This window comes from Culex pipiens, chromosome 3, assembly GCF_016801865.2.
Source record: "Culex pipiens pallens isolate TS chromosome 3, TS_CPP_V2, whole genome shotgun sequence".
Taxonomy (NCBI): Eukaryota; Metazoa; Arthropoda; class Insecta; order Diptera; family Culicidae; genus Culex; species Culex pipiens.
Genome location: NC_068939.1, coordinates 157,545,870 through 157,565,619, shown reverse-complemented (window position 1 = coordinate 157,565,619; position 19,750 = coordinate 157,545,870). Strand labels below are relative to the sequence as shown.

Here is a 19,750-nt window from a genome sequence, read left to right as displayed (position 1 = left end):
CCCCCCCCCCCCCTCGACCCGGACCAGATTCGAGGGACATAAACTTCAAAAAATATTTGCAACGGCCTAAATTAAAAAAAAAGATACGAATTTTCAATTCGTTTGATACCCATATTGCTTAATTTGAAAATTTGAATATTTGGTCAAAATACGGTATTTCGTGAAATTTTTAGTAATTTACAAAAAAAAAAGTGAAAAAATATACAAAATTTTGCTTTGTTTGATACCCATTTTGCAAATTATGAAAATTTGTGTGTTTTTAAAAAATAAGGTATTTTGTGACCAATTTTGAGCACATATTTATACTTGTAAACTTACTACATTTTCAAAAAATATATTCTTGGTGAAAGCATTGAAAATTTAACATGATATGGTTGAATAAATCGATCTTGGAAAGATTTAAAAAATGAGAACAATCGTTATCATTATCGAGCCTCGATAATTTTATCGTTAACAACCTTGGAAAAATGCTATTCTCTGCTACGTCGAAGCTGGCTGACGATTTGACGTTTAACATTTCTGACAAATGTGTAGCTGCTGATGTGCGTGAAATTGGGTTTTTTATTTGATATAAAATTACATCAAATTTGATGCTCCAGTTATGTGCAACATATATAACGTAAAATCAGGTTATTTGAGATGCAATTTTAGGTTACCCACGATGTTGATAAAAACAAAGAATTTTATCGATTTTCGCCAAAATAAACCTAACTTTACATCAAAAATACGCCTACAAGTTATCATCTTTGGTTTAATGAACGATTCCGTCTAATGAAAAATTCATATTTTTTTAGTGTGTTTATAATATGTAGTAAGCTTCTAACTTGCTTTTCGTGATTTTAACGCTGTTAATTTTTTAAACCATAAATGTATATGATTGAATAGTTTTGTAACAATTGTGCAAAGAAAAGAAATCCTGATTTTAATTCATGTTCCTAATCAAAATGTACCTTGTTTTGTAAAATTTCTGTAAAGTGCACCGTAATTTAACTTGAAAATTTTATTTCCTTATTGATTTTTTTTTTGCAAATTTTGTTCATCTGTTCAGGATATACCTCAGCAACCTAAGGTCGGCTCAACAATGTCCAGAAAAGCAAATTGTAGAGATATTTCTCAGCCTTTCGAATATATTTTTTTCAAGGATGGACAAGAATGTACAATAATTTAAAAAAAATTAAAGAGAATACTTTAACTTAAACTCAAAAACGGTGCAAATTATAAAAAAATACGAAATACTCTTCTTTTTAGAGCCAAATCTAACATTTTTAAATGATATTTGATTGCATTTGATTTAAAAAAAAAATTTACTCAAAAAATTACTTGGCCAAAACAATACTCTGTAGCTCAAAAGTTGGCAATTTTTGTCTATCAAACTTGAAAAAAAAACACAGGTAGTTAATTTGACAAAATCGTGTTTTTTTGCCTTTCTTACAAAAAAGAGGTTTAAGGTTTGCTTTTGGAAAAACGCTTTACTCAGAAATCTTTAAAAAAAATCGTGCACGGGTTGGGATTTGTCCCAGAAAAAAATCCTATTGCTAATTTGAAAGTTTTGATTCGCTGTTTCGATTGAATTATGGCCCCAAACCTGGAAATCAAAGCCTGATTTTTGAGAGCTCTTTAGTTGAAATACTTGTGCAATGTCCGTATCCGCTGTAAAAATGTTGTACCTTTGTTAATAATTGGAAAACCAATAGTAAAACCCACAATTTGTATATTTTCGATTTGTAGCCGTGGGGTCGGACACGAGAATTCTTGTTTCGATTCACAATTAAGGACCGGCAAAAGTGGTCAAAACTAGATTTTAGAGGTACACAGAAAAAAAAAATGTGAATTAACTCGACACGTAAAAAATTAATCACATATAAACTCAGTTGATGTAAACTTGAGAATCAACGTAAACGGTTGAATCACATGTAAAATCATATTTTTACGTATAAATTGCAGCAAATTTACATCAAACTGCATTTAAATTTAAATGTTTAATGACGTGCAAAAATGTTACTTCATAAGTGATGTAACATTCGTAAATATTTTTTTGTGCATTTTTTGGACTATTTTACAGATAACACTTTCAAGTCAAATTATATAATTTGAACGCCATAAACTGCTTGTGCCCAAAATTTAAACCATTTCCAAAATTTATTTCCAGAGATATTGCCATATTAGTGTTTACTTCTTAATATTTTTTCTTATTTTTACCCTATTTTCTCTTATTAAATTTTTGGTTTTAAACAGAATCATATACTGAACATCAATTTCAAGTTCCCAGCCTATTCTCGTTCGGAAGATCGACAAGTCGTCAAGTCGAAGCTACGCCAGCGCATTTATGCTTGCGCGTTTACCTCATAGTAATATTACATCGGAGTTTTTTTTTTATGAAAAGTTAATTTAAATTGGTAAAAAAAATTACAGAGTGTATTTTATTTGAATTTTCCTAATAATAATCAAAAAGCTTTTCATAAAACTTTTCTATGAACAGTCCCCACATTTGTATGTAGACATGTCTAATCTAATCTGATCTATTCTAATCAAACCCTAGCGCAGCCAATCTGACATTTTTGGCCTTGGTTGTAACAGTGTTCCTAATTCCAGTCTAAACTTACCAAGTCGCATTGGCCTAGTGGTTAGCATTTTTGCTTTCCAACCCTTTGATTTTTCGTTCATATTCAGCATTTCAAGTTTCTATTTCCTTAATTTCATCATTCGGAGCCGATGGGAATCGTGCCCAAAACCGTTCACTTTCAAAGCCTGTACCGTAACCAGCCAGTCACGGATTTGTATGCAAAATTGCTTATTCGGACATAAGAAATCAATGGACATCGTTTCATACAAATACAAAAAAACAATGCAAAGCCGATTTGCAAAGTTCTACACAATTGCTCAACAGTTGTGTTAACAAAATCCTTCCTCATAGACCGTGATTTCCAACACTGAAAATACGTAATCCGCAGATTAATCTTCAACTAACAACAATGTTCAAAATTTTCCCATTCTCCCAACAATCATCCTTTAGGGAAGGGCGCTGGTGTTAACCCTGCTGGCAGTGATTGTCAGCTGCGATGGTCAGCAAAAGCAGCAGCAGCAACAACAAATCACAGATAACGCCGGTGGCAGTGCTGCCAGCTCGGATGGTAAGGCAGCGGCAGGTGGTAGCAGTGGGGCAGCCGGTGACAGACCCCAGTACAACAAGCGGGGTGCACCGGAAATTCAAACCATTGTGGGTAAGTTTGAGCAGAATAGTGGTTTTGAATACGTAGAAATTTTGAGTGAATTGCATTTTAAGTTTGGTTTTTTTTTCTAGTTTACAGTAGGGTAAATTCTGAAGCGTTCATTTGATATGATAATTGTTTGAAAATTCTCGTTTTACCTTAATTAAATTTCCCATAAGGCTACAAACCAAGCGGAAAGCTATGTTTCGGCTTTCCGAACAACAAGTTCTCGGACAACTTCCCAGAATGCAATCTCGTCCATTAAATCAACTCGTTCTGGCAGCTTGGCAAACTATGCAGAGAACATACTGTTTCCGAGCTTTGGCTGCTGCTTCACTGCGGCAGGAATGCTGGCTGGAGCACTTTTCGGAACAAAATTAAAATGTAGCATAACTATTCTAGAGTTGATTGCGGATTCCCTCCGACCCTCCAGGCGTAAACCATGCATACAAATTATCCACCACTTTTGGCTTCATGATGTATGCGAGTTCGGGGTTTGTGAAGCTCAACTGAATTCCTAGCCGGGTCGAGAGAACATTTGCATCGGGGTGCTCGTAATTTAGAATACAGATTTGATCATCAATATACAAAAGTGTTCTTCAACAACTTACCTAAAATAAAAACTCGAATTTTCAAACACTTTTCCCCCCTTCTTCCCCAGGAACTCCCCAGCATGCCTACATAAATCAGCCGGGGGTTGCCGGTGGGGCAGCTGCCACCGGAACACCCTCGATTGCCGCCTTGGGACCGGCTGCCGCGGTAGCATACGCGACCTATGCCCATCCCCAGCACCAGCAGCAGCACCAGCAGCTAGTGCAAGCTTCCAGCATAAGCTCACCTCAGGTATGTACCAGGTACTTGATGTAAGCAGAAGTTTGTTGAGCGTGAATTTGTTGATTTTTCGGGAATTTATTTGTGTTGGATTTGAGCTGAGTTGTGAATATTTATATTTAAAATCAATTCTTTTTTCAAACTCAATTTTCGTTTGATACTTCAACCTTATTCGAAACTCTTTGCAAAATCATTAAACAGCAAACTGCCAAAGTTTGCCTGAACTGTGAGGGGTAAACTCAGTTAATATACAGTAATTATCATTAACCATGTTTTTAACGTGCGAACCCTTTTACCCCTTGCCGGTTATGATACTGCAGTGTTGCATGTTGCATTTTTTAAGTAAAGCGTGTAACTTCTGCTCCTCTTTACTTTTATGGTCTCGTTTTGCGTGTTGGCAGCTCGATGAACTTGGCTCTTGGGAAGTCATTATAGTTAAATGTATTTAGCAAATGTTGCCGTTAATGTTGATGAATAAATAACCCGCACAAGCCAGATAAATGTCGAATGTATGTCAGCGAAAAAGAAAAAAAAAATTGAGCCATTTGCATGATTTAGATAAAATTAAGAAAGTAAAGATGTGAAAAATGATAACGGATAAAGATAACGTTTTCTATATCGTGTCAACAAGAATTAAGATTTTTTTATTATTGGCAAAAAAATGGAGCAAAATGTTGTAATGATTTTTACGACAATAGAGTTATGCATAATATTGAAATTTTCACGAAATACCAATTATCTGAGATTACGGTCAAAAATTTTTTTTTTGGTGCCTTCGGTATGCCCAAAGAAGCCATTTTACAACATTAGTTTGTCCATATAATTTTCCTTACAAATTTGGCAGCTGTCCATACAAAAATGACATATGAAAATTCGAAATCTGTATCTTTTGAAGGATTTTTTTGAACGATTCAATGTCTTCGGCAAAGTTGTAGGTATGGATAAGGACTACACTGAAAAAAAATATACTCGGTAACATTTATTTTGGTAATTTTTAATTTAACTTTTTGTCACTGAAGCTTGATTTGCAAAAAATGCTGTTTTTTTTTATTTTTTGATATGTTTTAGAGGACATCAAATGCCAACTTTTCAGAAATTTCCAGAATGTGCAAAAAATCTTTGACCGAGTTATGAATGTTTGAATCAATATTGATTTTTTCAAAAAATGTTTTTCGATGTAAAATCGAACTTGCAATCAAAAAGTACTTGAATGAAATTTTAATAAAGTGCACCGTTATCAAGTTAAAGCCATTTTTAGTTAACAACGTCGTTAACATTTGAAAATCTGTAACTTTTGAAGGAATTTTCTAATCGATTTAGTGCCTTTGGCAAAGTTGTAGGTGATGCGAACTATCCAGAAAAAGGCACACGGAAAAAAATTGCCAATTTTTAAATAAGCCTTGTTTTACAGAAAATCAGTTCCCAAAAATTTGAAAAATGACGCAAAGATCAAAAAAAAAAAAATTAAAAACCGTGTTTATGCAACAAATAGATGTTTTTTTTATAGAAACAAACTTCAGTTTTAATGTAAAATCAAATTTGCAATCGAAATGTACTTACGTACAGATTTTTTGATAAAGTGCTCCGTTTTGAAGATATAGTCACTTAAAGTTTAATTTCAACTGAAAAAAATCTGTTTTTAGATTTACAAAAAGGGCATCATTTTCTATTCTTAAAAATATGTTTTTGCGAAAGGTTAGAAAATTTCCAATGAAATTACTTAAGAGATATTCAAGGTGGGACCCCCGGTAGCTGAAATACAGCAAATGAAAGAAAAAGAAACAAGGAAATTGAAGTTTTTTCGGTCTCATCCAAACAATTCCACATTTTCTGATGCAAATATCTCAGAACCTAATGGTTCAATTTTTAATGGTTTAAAATTAAACAAATATTATTTCATAGTGCGTCCATCCCGGGAATTCCCGGGACAAAAATCCCGGGATTTTTCCAAAACCGGGAATTCCCGAATCCCGGGATTTTTCATAATTTGTCCCGGGAATTCCCGAAATTGAAAAAAAAACAAATTTTGGTCTGGAAATTCTGATTTGGTTGTAGAAATAGATGAACAGTTTAATACATAGTAATCAATACGAATTTTAAATTTGGATTCTGAATATATCAGCTTTAATTAGACTTATTAGGGAAAATTGTTTGAAATTTAGTTCACAGATCCGCAAAATGCCTGGCGCTCTAAATATTTTCTATTTAATTTTATGTTTTTTTAAATACTGGGTATTAAATTTATATTTAGGATTGTAAATTTGAAAAAAATCTAATCTTAAAATATTTTTCATCAAACACCGGAATCTGGGGCAAGTAACGAATTAAGACTGCTATTTAACACTGGAACGCCCAACGCATGTCCAACTTACACGGACGCCCAAGCCTCCCAAAAAAGGTGGAACGGTAACTTCAACTCGCTGGTTCTCGGGCATTACTCAACCAATCGGGACGGTTCTTGTTTCCAGTGATTTGTAAGAATGTCTAGATGATCCTAAAATTTTGCAGAACTTGATTTGAACAAATCTGTAGTTTTTGCGACCGAAAACATCGTTCCAACTTTTTTAAAACGACTGCCTCCGGGGAATTTTTCGCGAATTTTTTTTTTACACGCAAAAAAAAAGTTGGAACGATGTTTTTGATCGCAAAAATTACAGATTAGGTTCTTCAAAGTTCTAGAATCATCTAGACATCCTAACAAATCACTGGAAAGAAGAATCGTCCCGATTGATTGAGTTATGCCCGAGAACCAGCGAGTTGAAGTTACCGTTCCAACTTTTTTGGAGCCTTGGGCGTTGGAATGTTAAGAAACAAAAAATGCATCGTGTTTTGAATAACTTCGGTTAAAACAGGAACAGAAAAAAACAATTAGTACACCAATTTCCAAATCTAGATTTTTTTTTGAAAAGGTCCAATAAACTATTGTGTTTCATATGTTTAAAGAACCTAATAAAAAAAAGTCTAGAAATGTATTGCTCTGAAATCTCCTGTACCTTTCAGCCTGTAGTCCTGATTTTCCCCAGTTGACGGTACTAACTTAAAGAGAATTAGTAAAATATGTATTATATAAAATAAGACATTGAAAACTTATCTAAAATTTTGCATTGACTGGTATCATTTTATTTCCAGATTTTTTTTTAAAGGTCCTATAAACAATGTTATTAAACATTTTTTTTTTTCATAAAATTATTTTTATTAGGTCCTTTTCGGTACTGGGACCTGGTTAGGACCGAGTCGGCTTTTGTAATTACATTTGACTTAATAATTACAGAGGATCTTGTGTGTAAATGTTAGTGGGAGGGGAGCCGATTACCCGCGGCCTACTCGGGGTTAGTAGGGAAGGGATTGATGTTAAAGACAAGGCGTGGGATGGGAAGGGGGATTGTGTAGGGGTCTTGGTTGGCTCTGCTGGCCTTTGCTTGTGTCCTCAGCCGCAACTCGGTGTCCAGCTGCTGGGGCGTTCTTGCTTTGCTTCCGGTGCAATCCAGAAACGACGGCTTTGTGTGAAGGCGAGTTATACTAACTGAAGGAAAACTAACTGAAGGAAAACTAACTGGAAGAAAACTAAATGGATATTTTGGAATCTACGAGGAACTGATAGATTGTTATTAAACATATGAAGGACAATAGCTAATAGGACATTTAAAAAAAAAACTCTGGTTTTGTTGTCGCTTCTCGTTTTTGTAGATATTTTTAATGAAATTTTTCAAGCTTTTCTAGTTATGGCATTTATAAAAATATATAAAAGAAATATATTCATAAAACACTTATTTAATTTGAATGACATTGAAATTGATATTTGTACTTTTTTAAATATTTTTTTTTGATTTCTTTTAAGTTATTTCAAAACTGTCGTCCTTGTCTAGATTGAAGTGTAGATGGTCACCAATTATTATTATTAAGCTTATTCAATGAATTTAAGCTTGAAAGCATATCAAATATTATGAAAACATAGATTTTTTGACTGCTTCAAAAATTTCCCGGGATCCCGGGAATTCCCGGGATTTCAAAAATATTTTTCCCGTTTCCCGGGAAATTCAAAACCCGGGAAAATTGGACGCCCTATTATTTCAAAAGGTCTAATCATTCAATATAACGCCCATTTGAAATGTTATTCTTGATTTCAAAATTTGTTTTTCTGCTGTATGAGTTGGCGTAGAATTTTCCATTAACCCGTACAAGCTAAACGTCTGAATGGAAGAATCGAAAAATCTTTAAAACTGCCGTATTTTTGACCTGTTTGACCAAATCCTTGACATCCGGTAGTCAAAAGAACGGGAAAGATCTCTAGTTTTCGATTCCGGGGAGAAATCCGAGTTTGGACCATTTTCACCGGAGTTATTCCGGATCGTAGTGGGGTACCTTTTTGACTGGCCGGCCGCATCCATACAGAAAATTTATTAAAATTGACAAAACTTACTGTAAATAAACAGAACATGCCCCAAAACATATTTGGATCAATGTTGGACCATCCTAGCAAGTGTGGCAACCGGTTCCGGTTCTGGCCACCCTCGGAACCGGTTCCACGAGTGGGTAAGACTATAACACATTACAAGTCACATTTTGCCTTCGTTGTGTTCGTAAAAATATACAAAAAAAAAAATATTCGGATACAGATCCCAAATAATAAACAGGCCTTGTATGGCCACTATGGCTTGACCCCCGGAACATCCGGAACACGGTTCCAGAGAACCATTTATACGAAACTTGCACATATAGCTTGCGACATGTCAAAAATCATGGTTTTGTATCGTAAAAGTCAACCAACCCACTGAAATAAAGTTTGGACACAATGTGGTTACTATGGCTTGACCCCCGGAACATCCGGAACACGGTTCCAGAGAACCATTTATACGAAACTTGCACACATAGCTTGCGACATGTCAAAAATCATGGTTTTGTATCGTAAAAGTCAACCAACCCACTGAAATAAAGTTTGGACATAATGTGGCCACTATGGCTTGACTCCCGGAACATCCGGAACACGGTTCCAGTGGACCATTTTTTGTAAACTGGCACATATAACTTGCGACATGTCAAAAATCATGGTTTTGCATCGCCAAATTCAACCAACCCACTGAAATAAAGTTTGGACACAATGTGGCCACTATGGCTTGACTCCCGGAACATCCGGAACACGGTTCCAGTGGACCATTTTTTGTAAACTGGCACATATAACTTGCGACATGTCAAAAATCATGGTTTTGCATCGCCAAATTCAACCAACCCACTGAAATAAAGTTTGGACACAATGTGGCCACTATGGCTTGACCCCTGGAACATCCGGAACACGGTTCCAGTGGACCATTTTTTGTAAACTGGCACATATAACTTGCGACATGTCAAAAATCATGGCATGACATGTCACAAGCTATATGATCTAATTTTGTATAAATGGTCCACTGGAACCGTGTTCCGGATGTTCCGGGAGTCAAGCCATAGTAGCTACATTGTGTCTAAACTTTATTTGAGTGTGTTGATTGAATTTGGCGATGCAAAACCATGATTTTTGACATGTCGCAAGTTATATGTGCCAGTTTACAAAAAATGGTCCACTGGAACCGTGTTCCGGATGTTCCGGGAGTCAAGCCATAGTGGCCACATTGTGTCCAAACTTTATTTCAGTGGGTTGGTTGAATTTGGCGATGCAAAACCATGATTTTTGACATGTCGCAAGTTATATGTGCCAGTTTACAAAAAATGGTCCACTGGAACCGTGTTCCGGATGTTCCGGGAGTCAAGCCATAGTGGCCACATTATGTCCAAACTTTATTTCAGTGGGTTGGTTGACTTTTACGATACAAAACCATGATTTTTGACATGTCGCAAGCTATGTGTGCAAGTTTCGTATAAATGGTTCTCTGGAACCGTGTTCCGGATGTTCCGGGGGTCAAGCCATAGTGGCCACATTGTGTCCAAACTTTATTTCAGTGTTTTGGTTGACTTTTACGACACAAAACCATGATTTTTGACATGTCACAAGCTATGTGTGCAAGTTTCGTATATATGGTTCTCTGGAACCGTGTTCCGGATGTTCCGGGGGTCAAGCCATAGTGGCCACATTGTGTCCAAACTTTATTTCAGTGGGTTGGTTGACTTTTACGATACAAAACCATGATTTTTGACATGTCGCAAGCTATGTGTGCAAGTTTCGTATAAATGGTTCTCTGGAACCGTGTTCCGGATGTTCCGGGGGTCAAGCCATAGTAACCACATTGTGTCCAAACTTTATTTCAGTGGGTTGGTTGACTTTTACGATACAAAACCATGATTTTTGACATGTCGCAAGCTATATGTGCAAGTTTCGTATAAATGGTTCTCTGGAACCGTGTTCCGGATGTTCCGGGGGTCAAGCCATAGTGGCCATACAAGGCCTGTTTATTATTTGGGATCTGTATCTGAATATTTTTTTTTTTTGTATATTTTTACGAACACAACGAAGGCAAAATGTGACTTGTAATGTGTTATAGTCTTACCCACTCGTGGAACCGGTTCCGAGGGTGGCCAGAACCGAAACCGGTTGCCACACTTGCTAGGATGGTCCAACATTGATCCAAATATGTTTTGGGGCATGTTCTGTTTATTTACAGTAAGTTTTGTCAATTTTAATAAATTTTCTGTATGGATGCGGCCGGCCAGTCAAAAAGGTACCCCACTACGATCCGGAATAACTCCGGTGAAAATGGTCCAAACTCGGATTTCTCCCCGGAATCGAAAACTAGAGATCTTTCCCGTTCTTTTGACTACCGGATGTCAAGGATTTGGTCAAACAGGTCAAAAATACGGCAGTTTTAAAGATTTTTCGATTCTTCCATTCAGACGTTTAGCTTGTACGGGTTAAAAACTTAAATTTAAATTTTATGTTGTCTAAAATTAATTTATTTTTTCCAAAAAATCATTTTTTTTTTAAATCATAACTCAGCGGCAGCATTTTTGTTCATACTTCTCTATGACTTGAAAGTTGAAGTTTTTTGTCTTCTAAAGCATACAGTCGTGCCTCGGTTAAACACCGCATATGGGGGATGCAAAACCGAGGCGTGCATAACTGAAGCACAGAGCTTATGGGATTATGGCTATATGGGATACATTGGCTATAATCGTATGAAAAATCATGCAAACATCAAAAAATTATAGTGTTTTGGAATCGGGATGATGTCAGCTATCCCTTGAAATTATAATTTCATGAAAAGTTTCACAAAAATACGTTTTTTGCCTTTCTTACTAAAGAAAGGTAAAGGTTTTGCTTTAAGGCAGGACGTCATTTCCAACTTCGTAAATATGTCGATTCAGCATCAATTTTAATCGGAAAAATCGTCAAAAAATCACACTGCATCGATTTTCGACGCTCTATCGATTCACCTTGACAGAACTCGTCTATCTCCAACCCTCGAATTTTGAGAAAATAAATTCCGTGGAGGTCGAGTGATGTTCGTATGAGGTAAAATTTTGCAAAATTTTGTGTCGCGCCGTTCTCAGCTCCCATATATTCGATTTCGATTCTTCTAAATGCAGATGAAAGCTAGTATGCTGAACCTGGGCGAGTTGCCGCGCAAATTTCGAAATATCCATCTGTTTTCGGATGCGGCCAGACTTTTCAACAAAATACATAGTTTTCAAATGAAAATATGGTAAATTTTTTTCATTTTCATATCTTTTATTTATCTCAAAAATTGCATTTTTCGAGCCCTACAACCTCCCAAATTTTCATCCAGATTCATAATATGGTTCTGGAGTTGATTGACCTACCATAAGAAAAAAAAATCCCTAAAAAAAGGTAAAAGCCCACCTGGTGACCTTCGCCAACATTTTTCATTTCTGATTTTATTCGAAATTTCTTGCTACATTCATAGTACAGACCATGAGTGAGCATCTGAAACAAATTCGACATCGATCGGCAATCCCGATCAATTTTTAGAACGATTTACTTTTTGCCTTTCTTACTAAAGAAAGGTATAGGTTTTACTTTAAGGCAGGACGTCATTTCCATCTTCGTAAATATGTCGATTCAGCATCAATTTTAATCGAAAAAATCGTCAAAAAATCACACTGCATCGATTTTTGACGCTTCGTCGCCAAGTCGACAAGTTGTCAAGTTGAGCTTCGAATACTAGCTCGAGAATGCTGGCGCATATATTTTGTGGCTCGACTTATACTCATTTTGTAGTAGCTTGTCTACTAATGTTTCTTTTAATATGTAAGATATCGTAGCTTTTCGGTTTCTTTTGCCCTGTCCGTTTTTGCATAACTGTCCAATGTTTATGCGAAAACCTTTGTGACATAGGACATTCATCCGGATACAATCATTTTGTTTCCCGTGCGCTCCTAAAATCGCCTAAATGTAGACTTCATTTATTCGTCTTTTCGTAAGTTTATTTAACAGGGTTCATTGGATAAGATAATAGGAGCTTTCTAAGCTTTTCATCGTTTATTTCGTTTTCAAAGTGTTCAATGCTGGCGACTCCAAGGGCTTTCTTCCTAAGGTTCTCGCGATTGAGTGTGTAGTGGTGCGGTTGTTAAAAATAGCTATCTCTGACTCTGTCACTCTCGTAGAAGCTGAATGGCTAGCTTCCCTGCACCGTGCGGCACACGCGTTTCACTTGTAACTTGTCTTGGTGCGCTGGTACGATGAACCAAAACACCAACACAGTCACACAAGAGGGCTCGTACCGAAACTAGAAAACCAAAACCGCGGTGTGCGTTGTTGGGAAGCTTGCTATGATCGCGTTTGTCATAATCGCTTGTTTGATTAGAAACGCACAAACATATTGTACGATTAAAAATATTCTTTTGGTGAAAATTGCGTTTTAATTTCTTTTGGAAATCATATCATTCATAATACTCATAATATCATCATAATACATTGCTTTCATCATAAGACTTTCTTTTGAGCTGACGTTATAAATAAACAAAGTCGATGTTATTAATTGAAAGAAGTTCTACCATTGTTATATTCTTTAGTAAGAAAGGCTCTTTCTCACCCAGGTGGGATTAAATCGGGTTTTTTCCTGTATTTTGAAAATGCATTTTTTTTCTCTAAAGAAACCAAAAAAAAAGTATATTGTTATTGCAATATGGGTATCATAATAATGATCAGATTTTTTTTCAGACATTTCGAATGTTAAATCATTTTTTTTTTTGAAAATGCTCAAACTTTTTAACAAAATTACGTATTCTCGAAAAAAAAATACTCAAAATTTCAGTTTTTACAATATGGGTATCAAACGATTGGGATTTTTTTTAAACATTTCGAATATAATAAGAACAGTTTTTGAAAATACTCAAAATTTTCATAAAAAACGTATTTTTGAAAAAAATACTTAAAATTTAAGTTTTTACAATATGGGTATCAAACGTTCAGGATTTTTTCATAAATTTCGAATGTAATAACATCATTTTTTTTGAAATACTAAAATTTTTCACAAAACTACGTATTTTCGAAAAAAATACTCCAAATTTCAGTATTATAAATGTGGGTATCAAACGATCGGGATTTTTTCATACATTTCGAATGTAGTAACAACATATTTTGAATACATTCAAAATTTTCACAAAACTACGTTTTTCGAAATATACTCAAAATTTCAGTTTTTACAATATAGTTATTAAACGATCAGGATTTTTTCGATTTCGATTTCGAATGTAATAAGAACATTTTTTGTAAATACTCAACATTTTAACAAAACTACGTATTTTCGAAAAAAATACCAAATTTTTCTGTTTTTACAATATTGCTATCAAATGATAGGGGTTTTTTAATACATTTCGAATGTAATAACAACATTTTTTGAAAATACTCAGAATTTTCACGTATTTTCGAAAAACTACTCAAAACTACAGTTTTTACAGTAAAGTTTCAAATGATCGGGTTTTTTTCACACATTTGAGAAAATACTCCAAATTTTCACCATACTACGTTTTTTTGAAAAAATACTCAAACTTTTGTTTAGTATATTCAAAAAATATTGTTATTTTATTCGAAATGTATGAAAAATCTCGATCGTTTGATACCCATATTGTTAAAACGGAAATTTTTAGTATTTTTCGAAAATACGAAGTTTTGTGAAAATTTTGAGTATTTTCAAAAAATATTTTTAATTACATTCCAAATGTATGAAAAATCCTGATCGTTTGATACCCATATTGTAAAAACAGAAATTTTGAGATTTTTTCGAAAAATCGTGGTTTTGTGAAAATTTTGAGTGTTTTCAAAATATGTTGTTATCACACTTGAAATGTATGAACAAATCCCGATCGTTTGATACCCATATTGTAAAAAAACTTAAACTTGGAGTATTTTTTCGAAAATTCGTAGTTTTGTGAAAATTTTGATAATTTAAAAAAAAAATGTTATTACATTCTAAATGTATGAAAAAATCCTGATCGTTTGATACCCATATTGTAAACACTGAAATTTTGAGTATTTTTTCAAAAATATTTGTTATAAACAGCAAAAATATTTGTTTAAAACAGCATTTTTTTAAATGCCAACATTATTATAATTTGATGAGCAAAATGCAAACCATCCAAAGAAGTACTCGATTCTACAAAAGCATAAATTGTACACCTTTTAGTTCATGAACAATTATCCGTGCCCTCCAGCCAGCAATCAAAAAGTTATTTTTCTCAAAAAAAAAAATCTAAGCTGGCTCTACAAACCCGATCTAAACTTTGCTCAACAACTCTCATAACATTCATTAGCGCATCGCGATAATAAGCTCTTGACACGTGCATAACTTTGCCCACGTACGTACTCACTCACAAACACACGCAAGATCTAAACAGGCGCCAAGCTCGAGAAATTTGACTCCCCAAATTTCCATGCTTGATGGAAGGTTCAAAAACTTTGGCCGAATTCTCAAACACACTTTGCACAAGAATTTGTCAAGTGATTTATACTTTTCCCTAGAAAAAGTTGTACTCGTACGTCTGTTTATTTAATTTTTGTCTGGTGACATTTCCGTGAACTTGAACTGTGCTAAATAAAAAAATAAATAACGTACACTGAAATAAAAAAAAGTACCAAATTCCTAAATTCTAGGAATTTTGCCTCCTTTTCTTATTAAGTAATCCAAAAACCCCGATTGCTAAATAAGGAAAGGAGCCAAAATTCCTAGAATTTAGGAATTTGGTACTTTTTTTATTTCAGTGTAGAAAGCTGCCATTAGTGAGTTTCTTCGAAAAAGCTCTCCTAAAAAACTTCCTCCTATATGGGTGGGCAAACTTTTTCGTTAAATTGCACACGGCCAATTAAATTATCATCTCACAAGTTTAAGGCAAGTGCCAACGGATATAAATTCCCCCTCTTTTTCTCGTCGCAATTGAAACGTCTTGTTTGACAGCATCAGTCAAACACTCTCTTCCTCCCCCTCCCGTTCCTCGTTTTTTCGTTGGCACTGTGCTGCAAAATGCAATTAAATTAAATTATAAAAAGGCACACACAAGTGCTTGCGCATAATTTTAGACAAGAAAAGCTGCTGCTGCTGCTCGTCCTGAAGAGCTTTCATTATCCTTACACTCTGTTCTGCGCTGGTTAGTGCCAGGGCGAGCCTTTTGGAGGAAACTTTCATCGCTCGTAATTTTGCAGCCTGCCGGTAATTAATGGTAATTTTTCTTTCAGTGCCTGCGGAATGCAGAGGAACTTTTCAACTTGCACTTACTGGAAAACTTCTTTAAAACAGGCGTGTTTAACTTAAGTGGTTGTTGATTGTCACAAAAAGTTTTTTTTTTCGAAAAAAATCATTGACTTTATTACATAATCTTTTCCAGAATCGATTAATTAACAATAATTAAAATTTAATAAGAATCTTTTGTTAAGAACAAACTGACACCTGAAATCCTCCAAAATTAAGGAACAAAACATATGTGAAAACATTAAACAGCCATGATCGACAACGACCAACCTTTTCGAAACATTATTGTTGAAAGTGACAGATTTAGACCTAAAGAATCGATGAACAAAGTTTTATCCTCAATAAAATAATACAGTAGAAGTTGGCAGAGAATGACCTATCTCTTATATTTGGCTTATAAAAATACATAAAATTCTCATCACTTTCTTCTTTTTGTTTAATGAATATTTGGTAACAGAGGTATAGGATTGCAAAGTGTGATTAGTCTGTTCTAAAAAAATGGAGCTTACGCCATCGCAAATTTTATTTCAAGCATCCTTAAAATGGCTTTAATTACAAAATGGGGGAACATTAAAAATATCCCTTTTTATTATTTAATTTGTTTAATTTATGCTCTCAAGGAATCTGTGATCGAAATTATTTTTAATTGCAGAAAAAAACATCTTTTTAAAACTCTAATTTGTCAAAAGTGATGATACTAAAAAAATTAATAAATTCTTTTAGCTGATTATCTTTAAAAATAATTGATAATTTGAAGAAATTTGATGTTAAAAAAATTTACCCCCTAATTTTTCCTACAGTTTTTGTAGCAACCTTAGGGGAAATTCTCGTATGTTTGGCAAATTAAGCACTCGCTCCTAACTCCATCCAATTCGCTGATTTTCACTATTTAAACAACTAATTTTGGAAAACATTTGATAGAAACTTGCTTGCTCACTTTTCATTGAGCTATTTATCACTCGATTTCAGTTGAAAACTCTTTTAATTAGATTTAATTGAATGTCAAAGTTCTGACCTGCCAACATTAGAGGCACGCTAGAATTAGATGCTGTTCCCCTATATGGTTTTGTATGGTAAATTGTTAATAAATTCAAACTTTTACCAAACATCGATATTTTGAAACTGTGGCAATATTTTGATGTCAAAACTACATAGAAAAACAAATATTTGGAAAATTTTAAAATTTCGTTAATTTGGTCTCATACACTCTTGCCTTGAAAATAAAACATTTCCAGAGTTTTTTTTTATTTGATAAGGTCCCATAAGCTATTGTGTTTCATATGTTTATAGGTCCTGATAAAAAAACTCTAGATTTTGAAATAAAATGTCTGGAACTAAAAAACAAAATCCCCTGCAATTTTTAATTTTTTTTCAATTTTTTATTTAAATTTGAATGGTTTTTTTTGTTTACACTTACATCCTAAATTATTTTTTCAAATATTAATATGTTTATCAGTGCTGTTAAAAGTGCTCAAACCATAATTTTGGCCTCAAGCATATAATAAAAAACCCGATATAATATCACCAGAGGTGAAATAGAGCCTTTCTTACAAAATGATGGAACTCCGAAAAATATATTGGTGCAATTAATTTTTCAGAAATATAATGATACCAAGCAAAGCAATCCACTTTAACGACCCCCGGGTCTTTTGTGGGCTCTGTTGCAAGTTTCTGCTCATTTCTAGGCGTCCGAAGGTTATGAGTGGTGAGTCACCCAAAACCTCTTTTACGCAAATGGACCGACGTTTTACGTCCCCATCCGATAGAAGGCGTGATCAGGCAAATCTCGTCTCAAAAAATGCCACCGGGTCCGTCTGGAATTGAACCCAGACCATACTGGGATTTAGAGGCTACCACGCTAACCACTAAACCACCGGACCCGGCTACCACACAGTAAGAATTTGGCTAAACCTCAAATGCATTTTTTTTTAAATTTCAGATGTACATTATGGGTCGCAAAATAATTATATTTAATTAAGAAAAACTTATTTGATTGACATTATTAGAAAAAAATAAATAAATAAAGGGTACTCAGTCTTTAATGTTAGTCTATGACTAACTTATAAAAATATATGTATCGATATTGCACTTTGTCGATCTATTATGAAAAGCTAGAAAGTGTTAGGATCTAGCAAGCTGTGGAGTTGGACCGATCGTAGTTAACCTTATTTGTAAACATAGTTGAATAAACCATTCTGTATCTGAACTTCTTAGAAACCAGTCGCCTAGTTATTTCGCTCTCCGACAGAAAGAACACTTTCACGCGCAAGTCTAAATGTGCTGGCGTTTATGCTTCGACTTGACGACTTGTTGATCTTTCGAGCGAGAACGAGCCGGGACTTCGAATTTGATGTTCAGTATATGATTCTGTATGAAACCAAAAATTTAATAGGAAAAATAGGGTAAAAATAAGACGAAAAACACTAATATGGCTATATCTCTGGAAATACATTTTGGAAAAGCTTCAAATTTTGGGCCCAAGCAGTTTATGGCGCATGTTTTCGAATGAATTTTTGTTTGAAACTGAATTCTTTTAATTTGATAGTGTTATCTGTAAAATAGATCCAAAAAATACCTCTAAAAATGGCTTTGACCAAATTTACTGGTCGAAAATTGTGAATCGAAAAATAAAATGTTCGTCTCCGACCCCACGGCTACAAATCTGGAACATAAAAATTGTTGGTTTTACGAGTGGTTTTCCAATGATGGAAGACACACATTTTTAAGAGCGGATACAGACATTGCTCAAGTATTAAAAAAAAAGAGCTCTCAAAAATCAGACTTTGAGTTCCGGGTTTCGGGCGAAAATTCAATCGAAAGAGCGCATCTAGACCATCAATTTAGTAATAGGATTTTTTCCTGGGACGAATCCTCGCCTTGCACGAATTTTTTTAAGTTTTCTGAGAAAAGCGTTTTTTTCCAAAAGCAAACCTTAAACCATTCTTTTGTAAGAAATGCAAAAAACTTCGAAGGATAACTCGTAATATTTGAAAAAGAACTTTACCAACAATTTTTTCGAAAGTCATTAAAAAATTTAAAAAAATAGAGCAGCCCCCTAAATATTCACAAACAAAGCTTCCATCAATCAACTGTCAACAAAGTTTGCTCAAACATGTTAGCCTCAATTACGGCAGTGGCAAACACGCATCAAAACCATCGAAAATATTTAAACAAACCAAAAATTTTACCGGGTTTAAATAAAGTCGGGCGGGGAAACAACAATTTTCCTCGGAACTTCACAATTAAACCGAACAAAGCAGAACTGACAAACTCCAGCCGGTTGTTGGTGCCATCACAGTGGAGAGTTCGGTAATTAAGTTAATGATTCCGTGAACAATTTTCACACATGAAATCACTCCAACTTGCTTTAACGTGTGGGTGGTGTGGGAGGTTTGGCCTCCTCGGCTCAAAGTTTTTGCCACAATGAGTGATGTTTTCGTGCGTGGGAGGTGAAGGGAAGGGGCTTTGAATTGTAGCTTGTTTGTTTGTGAAAGAGTTTTTTTTTTTTGGTGTGCCATTGTTTTACGTTCTTCCGCTCAAATAATTTTTTGGGTATTTTTCGTACGTAGTATTTACATTGACTGGTTGTTATGTGCTTATATATTTTAAATGGAATTGGCTGTTCATAGGTGTGCAGATACTTCTTGATAAAATAAGAAAAAATGAACTTATCGTTAAAAAATGTTTTTAAGTGATTATTTTCTAAAGGTTAATGTGACTGAAAAAAATCTGTTGAAATAAGAAAAAAATATTAAACTGCTACACATGTGGAACTGTTACCAGCGGTAGTCAGCTGTCAGCAGTAGAGAAAATTAAACAGACGAGAGCCTATGTTTAATTTCGATTCACTCAACCGTTCTCACTTGTTTATGGTATCAGCAAAAAGATATGATTTGTACGGATGGTGAAAGAAGTGATGGCACTCACTACCTCACAATTTAAACGTACCTTTAATTGGATGAATGTGATACCTTTGCTTTGAAGCAATACTGTTTAAACGTATACCACTTGAAAGTATTACTTTGTAGGAGAAACAAATAACCATAATTTTGACTTTTTCACTTTCAATTTAAGAAATGA

The 19,750-nt window shown here is 34.5% G+C and overlaps 1 protein-coding gene across 1 annotated transcript in view; it reads left to right on the top strand.

Moving 5' to 3' along the window:
- LOC120413610 (uncharacterized) overlaps window positions 1-19,750 on the top strand; it is a 68,684-nt gene that overhangs the window by 13,117 nt on the left and 35,817 nt on the right. The window contains exons 2-3 of the mRNA XM_039574517.2: window positions 3,014-3,221; window positions 3,871-4,052. Of these exons, the coding sequence (XP_039430451.1) occupies window positions 3,014-3,221; window positions 3,871-4,052 (390 nt within the window). The remainder of the gene's footprint in view (window positions 1-3,013; window positions 3,222-3,870; window positions 4,053-19,750) is intronic.